The following is a 10,134-nucleotide window of genomic DNA, read 5'->3' as shown; positions in this document are numbered from 1 at the left end:
TTTGGCTTCACGGTGCATCGGGCACATGAGCTTGCGTTTGGTAACAATGTTACGGGGAAACTTCCTTTTCTGTTCAATCAGCATCCCTGCGTCTCGTCCTTCCGTCTATGCGCTGCGGCTTCTAGAAGCAACTTCCTTCCCGCTCCCTGATCTTGTCTGTGCTCCCATTCCTGATAGATGAATCAGAACATGGGGTAAGAGAATGAAGTAATACCAGGGTGTTGTAGACCCAGGTCCTTAGACCCTTTAATCAATAGAAATTGATGAGGGACTTACCTGGTGGCTCAGTGGTTAAGAATCTGCCTGCCAAGCAGGGGACATGGATTTGATCCCCAGTCCAGGAAGATCCCACATGCCGCGGAGCAACTAAGCCCGTGCGCCACAACGACTGAGCCTGCGTTCTAGAGCCTGCAGGCCACAACTACTGAGCCCACGTGCCACAACTACTGAAGCCCGTGCGCCCAGAACCCGTGCTCCGCAACAAGAGAAGCCACCACAGTGAGAAGCCCGCGCGCCGCAACAAAGAGTAGCCCCCGCTCGCCGCAACTAGAGAAAGCCCGCATGCAGCAACGATAGACCCGACACAGCCAAAGATAAATAAATAAATAAATAAAATAATCATTAAAAAGAAAGAAGAGAAATTGATGAGAGGCCAGATGAGAAATTCAGGTAAGGCTTTATTGGGCTTTATTGGGCTGCAGAAAGGTGCCCTTGCTCACTCTCTAGGGGGGTGAGCTGGTCCCTTACATGGGGTGAGGGTAGGGGCAGATCAGTGGGTGGGCTGGAGGGGGTAGCTTAGGTGGCCTGCCCACCCCCTTGCTGGTGCCGTGTGCAGGAATCATGTGCAGGGACCCTGCTTTTCCTCCCCACACCTCAGAAGTGGCAGTTGGGTTTTGGTCTTTTTGTATCTTGTTGCTCATAATTTGCTCCACTTGCCCATGCATGCGGTTACTTTTAGTCCCTTATAGTTTCTTTGTATTTTATTGCTGAGTGAGACGTTTCTCCAGGTGCAAGCACTTCAGTAAATGGTCCCAGGTCCCAGATGCCAGGTCACCAAGTGTCTCAAGGGCAGGGTCTTGACCTTCCAGCCTAGAGATGCTTCTGCCTTCCCTACTAATGACTGGGTAACCCCGGGGTGGGGGCGGGGAGTGGGGAGTGCAGGCCCACCTGCAGGGCTGGCCCTGCTCTAGTCTCCATCCCCCTAGACAGAGCCTGAGATTGTGCAGAAGCTACGTGTGACCACGAGCCCCAAGCTTTTCCCTTCCCTGACGTCTAGTCTGACTTGGATCCTCAGGTCCATGAAGCCTCAAATTCAAGTTCTTCATGTTCAGAATTCCCCCAGGGCATGTGTGACTTGGGTTCCCTCTCTGGATTTCCACCCTCTCCTAGATTTCGGACTGAAAATTCTTCTCTCCTGCCAGCGCTTTGAGGATTTTCAGAACAGTTACAGTGATTATTTATTTTAAAATGAAATTGTATTTTTAGTTATTTTTAGCAGGAAGCTGGGTCTGATACGCAGCTCCTAGAGCCCCTGGAGATGGTCCTCATCTCTTTTCCTTTTGTTTTTTGTGTTTTTTTTGTCGCACAGCGCAGCTTGCGGGATCTCAGTTCCCCGAACCTGGGCCACGGCAGCGAAAGCCTGGAATCCTAACCACTACGCCATCAGGGAACTCCCTTCTCGTTTCCAATTAAACTCACTCCCTCTGTGATCTCTCTTAGGCTCATGACTTGAAATGCTGTCTGCATGGTGACAGGCCAAGTTCGTGTGTCCAGCTAGAACTTTTCCTTAAACTCCAGACTCATAGAATGAGCGTCTGTTGATTCTCCATTTGTGTGTCTAATGTGCATTTCTCACTCCACACATTCCCAGTAGAGTGCCCAATCCTCTTCTTTAAAAATCCCTTAGGGACTTCCCTGGTGGTCCAGTGGTTAAGACTCCGTGCTCCCAATGCAGGGGGCCCGGGTTCGATCCCTGGTCAGGGAACTAAGATCCCACAGGACGCAACTGAGACCCGGAGCAGCCTAAATAAATAAATAAATATTTTTTAAAAAATCCCTTAGAGTCTTTGCCTCTGTGGCAATGGTGGCTTCACGTCGGCAACTGTTACCAAGCAAAGTGCTCACTGCTGGATGCACCTAGAAGCCAATATGATGGCACTGGCTTTTGAGAAAAGAAAAAAGCTTTACTGAGGGGTCGACCAGCAAGGAGACAGGAGGCAAAGCTCAAATCCGTCTCCCCAAGTTGGATTTGGTCAAAGTTTTATGAATTAGGGGAGGAGGTTGGTATGCAGAACCAATGATAGGGGAGGTCTGGACCGGAGGCCGTTTGTGGGAAGGTATATAACGGGTGCTTCAGCTCCAGATCTTCCTGGACAGTAGACCCTTTGCTTCTGAAAGGGTTTCTGGTGTTCAGGTTCTGGTCTGCTTCTCACCAACTCCACCTGGTCTGACCTGGCCACCCCCATCTCACATCCCAGGCATTTGCAACATCCCAGGCATTTGCAACAGCCCTGGCGGAGGAGTCTAGGCTCAGTACAGCCAAGTAGAGTGATCAGGTGAAAGCAAATCAGAGCCTAACCCCTTTTCCGCTCAAGCCCTGAACTGCCTTCACACCTGTGATATTGTGATTTATAATAAGAAATATATATGTTTGGTCTTCATCCCTGTTTCTAGCACAGGGCTCCTAAAAACCTGGGGATTTCCTAAGTAATGAGAGTGATAAAGGGGTCTTGTGTTATTTTAATGAGGCCGCTTTTGAGAAGCACTTCAGATGGGGTTTGGTTGCCAGGGAAGCCCTAGAGGTGATTAGAGGGTTGGAACTTTCAGTCCCATGCCCTTGACCTCTAGGGAAGAGAGAGGACCCCAGAAGTTGAATCGATGACCAATGGCCACTGATTTAATCAATCATGACTATGTAGTGAAGTCTCCAAAAAATCCAAAAGCATGGGGTTTGGAGAGATTCTAGGCTGGTGAACAGGTGGAGATTCAGGGAGAATGGTGTACCCAGGAGAGTGTGGAAATTCCATGCCCCTTCGCGCATACCTTGCCTTATGCATCTTTTCATCTGGCTGCTGATTTGTATCCTTTAATATCCTTTGTAATAATCTAGTAATCTAGATTACTGGTAAGATAGTAAGTAAACTGGTTTCTCTGGGTTCTGTGAGTTGCTCTAGCAAATTAATGGAACCCAAGGAGGGGATCATGGGAACCTCTGATCTATAGCCAGTGGGTCAGAAGCACAGGTGACAACCTGGACTTGTAATTGGTGTCTGAAGTTGAGGCAGTTTTGTGGGACTGAGCCCTTAACCTGTGGGATCTGGTGCTATCTTTAGGGAGGTGGTGTCAGAATTGAGTTAATTGCTTGGTGATGTGGAAGAAACCCACACACACACATCGGTATCGTTGTTGAAATCACAACAACTCAGTCAGTGTGGTGACTCATTTTATGTGTCAACCTGGCTGGGCCACGAGGTGCCCAGACATTTGGTCAAACATTATTCTGGGTGTTTCTGTGAAGGTGTTTTTGGATGAGACTGATATTTGTTTGTTTGGGTTTTGTTTACATTTTAATTTAATTTTATTTATTGAAAAAATTTAAAAATTTTAATACAATTTTTAAAAGTTACTTTCGATTTACAGTTATTACAGAATACTGGCTATATGGCTATATTTGCCATATTGCACAATACATCCTTTTTTTTTTTTTTTTTTTGGCTGCGTTGGGTCTTTGTTCCTACACGCCGGCTTTCTCTAGTTGCGGTGAGCGGGGGCTACTCTTTGTTGTGGTGTGCAGGCTTCTCATTGCAGTGGCTTCTCTTGTTGCGGAGCACGGGCTCTAGGCGTGTGGGCCTCAGTAGTTGTGGCGCACAGGCTCAGTAGCTGTGGCTCACAGGCTCAGTAGTTGTGGCTCGCACGGGCTTAGTTGCTCCGCGGCATGTGGGATCTTCCTGGACCAGGGCTTGAACCTGTGTCCCCTGCATTGGCAGGCGGATTCTTAACCACCGTGCCACCAGGGAAGCCCCACAATACATCCTTGAGCCTATCTTATACCCAATAGTTTGTGCCTCCCGCTCCCCCACCTCTATATCCCCCCGCAATGGTAACCATTAGCTTGTTCTCTATATCTGTGTCTGCTTCTTTTTTGTTATATTCACTAGTTTGTTTTATTTGTTAGATTTCACATATAAGTGATATACAGTGTTTGTCTTTCTTTGTCTGACTTATTTCACGTAGCATAATGCCCTCCAAGTCCATCCATGTTGCTACAAATGGTAAAATTTTGTTCTTTTTTATGGCTGAGTAGTATTCCATTGTATATATATACACCCCATGGATGAGATTGATATTTAAATCAGTAGACTGAGTAAAGCAGATTGCTCTCCTGAATGTGGGTGGGCCTCATCCAATCAGTTGAAAGCTCGAATAGAAGAAGAGGGCTGACCCGCCCGTGAGTAAGGGAACTCCTCCTGCCTGACTGCATTCCAGCTGGGATATCAGTATTTTTCCTCCCTTCGAACTTGAAACAACAGCTCTTCCTAGGTCTCAAGCCTGCATACGTTCAAACTAGAACCACACCATCAGCACTCCTGGGTCTCCAGTTTGCTGACCACACATCTTGGGACTTGTCAACCTCTGTAATCACATGAGCCAGTTCCTTATAATGAATCTCTTTATATATGTATACACATCCTGTTGGTTCTGTTTCTAGAGAACCCTAATACACCCAGAGTAAAAGTCAAATTCTCACAATAGTCTCAAAATTTCTTCATAATCTGACCTATGATACCTCTCAGACCTACTCTTCTTATTTACCCCGTTAATCACTCTGCTACCCTGTCATCCAGCTGCTGCTACACACACCACACACGCTCCCACCTTGGGACTTCTGAATGCGCTCTTCCTTCGGGGTGGATCACTTCTGCCTGGATACCCATAGGAGTCATTCTCTTACTTTCTTCATGTGTTTACTCAGATGTCACCCTCTCCATGAGGCCTGCCCCAGCCACGTTTTAAAAACTTTGAGCAGTTCTCAACAATTCCTCTTCTGCTTTCCTGTTTTTCTCAATATTTATTTATTTATTTATTTGGTTGCACTGGGTCTTAGTTGTGGCAGGGAGGCTCCTTAGTTAAGGCTCCAGGGCTCCTTAGTTGAGGCTCCAGGGCTCCTTAGTTGTGGCATGCGAACTCTTAGTTGTGGCATGCATGTGGGATCTAGTTCCCTGTGGGACTGAACCCGGGCCCCCTGCGTTGGGAGCATGGAGTCCTATCCAGTGCGCCGCCATGGGAGTTCCTGCTTTCCTGTTTATAATTGTTTCCTTAGACTACATCATTCTCCAAGAGACTGTGTATCTTAATTTTCTTATTAAATGTTGGTCTACCCACTCAGAGTTTTGACCCACCTTTTCCATCCTAGGAGCTTATCCTGTGTTGTATCTCCAGCCCCTACATAGCCCCTACATGGGGGCGTGGCACACAGCAGGTGTCCTCAGAGCCTTAGTTGAATGTGCGAGTATCAGCGCCAGCCTGTGTCCTAAGCACTTGACACATATGAGCTCATTTCATCCTCACACAGCATTTCTGCTAGTGTCTCTGCTTCTCATATGAGCAAACTGAGGCACAGAGAGGCTAAGTAACTTTGGTAAAGTTCAACAGGTGGCAGCTGAGGTGGTAGGTAGGCAGGTGTCTGGGTTCCAACCCGGACACTCCTTGCCTTCAACTCCCACATTCCAAACGCCCTGCGCTCGGTCTGCCTTGGGCACCAACACCAGGACGAGAGTCTAAGGCTGCCTGGACAAGGACAGGGATGGGAAAGGGGACCTGACTCCAAGGGGTCGGGAGGCTCCAGGGTCACTGGTGAGGACCGCAGCTCTGTGACCACTGTGGACCAAGTCATGTCCAACTGACACGCTTGTTGCTGAGAACTTACCTTCTCTCCTGACTTGGGGGCGGGCCTCCATCACCTGGACCCTCAGCCTGGGCTCCCTTCCACATGTGATAATGAATTTGCTCTTTGACCCTCCCCCCCCAGAGGCTCTGATCCCCAGGGAGCCGGACATATGATGCTGTCTTCCCTGTGTAGACAACAGCGCACGGGGAAGGGCTGCAGCGACGGGGCCTCGGGAGCCTAGACAAGCCTCACATTTCAGTAGCTCACGGTCTGCAGCTGCAAATGGGAGAGATGAGGGAAACAGGATGATTTCCCACCCTGACCTTCCCCGTCCTCTGGCCTGTGGCATCCAAGTTCCCCTTCTGTGCTGGGCCAAGGCTGTCTCTCTGTCACCCACTGGCTTCCGGTTGGGGCTTCCTCGGTCGCTCCCCACAGTCGCGGCGCCTCCTTCCCTGACGGAGGCACTTGGACCCGGGCTCTGCGCTGGCGGACGCGGACATGGTGCCCCTGCTCCTGCTGCCCCTGCTGTGGGGGGGTGAGTGGGCCGAGGGGGGAGGGGCGGCAAGGGTGGGGGAGGGGCTGCAGCTGCAGCGGAGCCTCTGTGTCCCCCAGGGTCCCTGCAGGACGACCAAGGGTACGAGCTCCGAGTGCAGGAATCAGTGACGGTGCAGGCGTGCCTGGGCGTCCACGTGCCCTTCTCCTTCTCCCACCCTCGGAGGTCGTGGTACTACTCTGGCCAACCCTTCATCTATTGGTTCCGGGAAGGGGACAACATACACCGCAGTGATCCTGTGGCCACAGACAACCCATGGAGACAAGTGAAGCCAGAGACCCAGGGCCGATTTCGCCTCCTCCGGGACCCCAGGGAAAAGAACTGGTCCCTGAACATCAGAGATGCCAGGATGAGCGACACAGGAGTTTACTTCTTCCGAGTGGAGGCAGACGATGTGAAATACAGTTACAGAGATAAGAAGCTGAATTTGCAGGTGACAGGTATGGCAGGGGCCCAGGAGAGGACCCTGGGACGTGGAGACTCCCGTATTAGAACAGGAACAGGACACAGGACCACTGCCTGCTCCAGGTCTCGGGGTTTAGGGGTTCAGAAGAGACACAGGACCTGGGGTGAGCTGTGGCTCTGAGGCACTGGTCCCTCTCAGGGTCACACTCTGGGCCCCCACCCCCCTGGGGCCCAGGCATCTCCCTCTGTCCTCCTCAGCCCCAACAGAGAAACCTGACATCCATTTTCTGGAGGCTCTGGAGTCCGGCCGCCCCACAAACCTGACCTGCCGCCTGTCACTAGTCTGTGATGGGGGAAGAGCTTTCTCATTCTCCTGGGCGGGGGATGCCCTTGACGCCATGGACCCAGAGACCCTCCACTCCTCGGTGCTGACCTTCACCCCGAGGCGCCAGGACCATGGCACCAACCTCACCTGTCGTGTGGAACTCCAAGGAGATCAAGTGACCATGGAGAGAACCATCCGGCTCAATGTTTCCTGTGAGTGTGGAGGGGGGCTGGGTCCCTGAGGGCAGTCGGCTGTGTGTGTGTGTGTGTGTGTGTGTGTGTGTGTGTAGAGGGCAGGGATGGAAAGAGGGCCAGCTCACTCTTTTATGGATCTGAGCGTTGGGAGCCGAGGTGGGGAGAGGCCATGAAGGGCAGCCGTCCCCGCTCCCTGGTTTCCTTCCTTGGGTGCTGGGTCAGTTTGCATCCCACTCCTCGCCTCTGAAGCAAGGCCGTATCTTTCCATCCTAGATGCTCCGTGGAACCTCAGCGTCAACCTGTGCTTCAGAAATGTCACAGGTAGGAAAGGACCTCTCTTCTCCAGGGCTGGGTCCAGCTCCTGGGACCACCTCCAAGCAGAGAGGGTGGGATTAGGGCTTGACTGCCATCACGTATGGGAAGAGCAAGGATAAAAAATCACCACCCTCCCTCCCCCACCTCCCAGGCACTAGTCCACACACAGGTTCAATACACACATATACATGCACATACACACATATATACATGCACATACACACATATCCAATCCACATCTCTGCACATACACACAGACACATACAGAAATGCACATACACACGTGCACATGCAACACACACACACACACAAATATGCACCTACACACACATGGACATGCACACACAGGCCACACACACATACACACCACACACGTACGCACTCACGCGCTCTGGTCAAAGCCCATTTCGCTTCACCATGGTTCTGCTCTGTGGCTTTCCTCCACAGAAGCCTCCTGAGGCCCATTTCCTGGTGCCTTCACTGCATCAGTTTCCCAAGGCTTGAGGCTCTCTGTGCTCTTTCCACCAAGCAGCCCAGGCACGTCCCACTGAGACACTGAGCCTCCCCTGAAGATACGAGGCCCGGACACGTTGGGTCAACCTCCTTCGGGTGTGAGGGTCCAGCCTGGGAAGCCACACCGAAGCAAGCTAGCGGGCCAGGGGAGGAGAGGGAGAGGCCAACTAGATCCTGGGAGGGCGGGAGGGATGAGACCTCGGCCTCCGCTAGCTCTCGCTGCACTTTCCCCCAAAGCCCTCAAGGCTCTGCAGAACAGGGCCTCGGCCCTTCTCATCTCGGAGAGCCCGGCGCTGCGGCTGCTGTGTGTTGCTGACAGCAACCCCCCCGCACGGCTGGGCTGGTTCCGGGCGTCCCCAGCCCTGAACGCCACCCGCATCTCCAGCACCAAGATCCTGGAGCTGCCAGGCTTGGGCGCTGCAGAAGGAGAATTCACCTGCCGAGCTCAGAACCCTCTGGGCTCCCAGCAAGTTTCCGTCAGCCTTGCTGTGCAGAATGAGTTGCAGGACAGGTGCCAGGGTAGGCAGCCTGGGCAGGTGTTTGGAGTGTGGGAGGGGCTGGGGGCTGGGGACAGAACTTCACCCCTCTCTGCCCTCCCCAGAAAGCCCATCTTGCTGCAGCCGTGTGACTGAGGCTCAGCAGGGCTCCTGGCCCCTGGTCCTCACCCTGATCAGAGGGGCCCTCATGGGGGCTGGCTTCCTCCTCACCTATGGCCTCACCTGGATCTACTACACCAGGTCAGCAGACCCGTTCCTCTCCAGGGAAGTCTGGTAAATGGCCCTCGAGTTCCCGATGGGGCTGAGCTGGCCCATCCTGCCTGGAGCCAGAGTTAAATTGTCCGACTCTCTGACCTGAGACAGTGTTGGTCTGCAGGTGTGGAGGCCACGAGGGAGCAGGGCTGAGCCTCCCTCCTTCTCGAGACGGGATTCACGTGAGGATGCGGAGCCCAGAAGACAGCCGTGGGGCCATCACTGTCAGCTTCTCCCCGGAAACGCTCGACTCAAACCCTCATTTGCAACCACGAGCTTTTAATTTGCGTGATGACATGAAGAGTCAATACTGTTGAAAGGAGACTTTTATTACTTCCATCTTCCAAGAGGAGGTGGCACGTCACGCTGGGCAGGACCAAAGGGGAAGCACCTGGTTTTGCTCAAGAAGCAGGAGCAGGTGCGGAGAAGCCTTTATTGGGGTTTCCATGGGAAAGGCAGGGCTGCGCAGGGAAATTTCTTTAGGATCTGCTCATTTGAATAATTCTGGTGGGCTTTGGGCGGCAGGGGTGATCTGTAGTAGTCTGTTACCTGTTCGTGAGTGACTTCGGGTAAGGGAAATAGTGGCTTGGCGAGTGAGGGGTAGCTAAAGGGGTGGTTGGGGATTATGGGGTAGCGATTGATTGGTTTGCATTTTGAAGGTGAGGTCCTGGAACAGCCCTTTTCTGTCTCTAACGATTGCGAGGCGGTGTCCTTTTCAGGCCAGCAAGCTTTTTAAGATGTCAAAACGTCGTAAGATACAGAAAATAAAACATGGTTATTGATGACGTACCCTCACTGCCCGCCCCATTGTTTCTGAAGCGCCACTCCCCATCTGCTACCCTGCTTGTGCCGTGCGTCGTCCTTCAGCCCTCTCCTCCACCCGGCTCCTCTCTCTGCATCGCCAGCCCTGCAAAGGGCTTCTCCTCTCATGACCCAGAAGTTACCTGCTTAACACCTGAGTTTCTGGTCTCCAAAACTTCCCTATTAGTGGGGACATCCACACACAGTAGAATCAGGAACACAGATTTTCTTTCTTGGTTTCAAGTTGCTTACCTCATAATAGTTAGTGTAAAATATCACAACATTTCATTATTTGAACGTGTTGTTAAGTAACATAATAATATAAAAATCATTCTTACCTTTTAGTTTTCCTGTGAGAGTTTTCAGCAAAATGATCTCTTCATCTACCATTA

The 10,134-nt window shown here is 51.7% G+C and overlaps 1 protein-coding gene across 1 annotated transcript; it reads left to right on the top strand.

The window, feature by feature from the left end:
* The first annotated feature begins 6,385 nt into the window (after window positions 1–6,385).
* Window positions 6,386–9,258, top strand: LOC137752474 (sialic acid-binding Ig-like lectin 14). The gene is made up of 8 exons (XM_068527169.1): window positions 6,386–6,422; window positions 6,500–6,880; window positions 7,104–7,382; window positions 7,638–7,685; window positions 7,831–7,836; window positions 8,430–8,691; window positions 8,798–8,929; window positions 9,066–9,258. The coding sequence occupies exons 1-8, from the start codon at window positions 6,386–6,388 to the stop codon at window positions 9,256–9,258; spliced, it is 1,338 nt and encodes a 445-aa protein (XP_068383270.1).
* The last annotated feature ends 876 nt before the right edge of the window (window positions 9,259–10,134 follow it).

Source organism: Eschrichtius robustus, chromosome 19 (genome assembly GCF_028021215.1).
Source record: "Eschrichtius robustus isolate mEscRob2 chromosome 19, mEscRob2.pri, whole genome shotgun sequence".
Classification (NCBI taxonomy): domain Eukaryota; kingdom Metazoa; phylum Chordata; class Mammalia; order Artiodactyla; family Eschrichtiidae; genus Eschrichtius; species Eschrichtius robustus.
The sequence above is the reverse complement of the archived record's forward strand: the minus strand, read 5'-3'. Positions and strand labels throughout refer to the sequence as shown.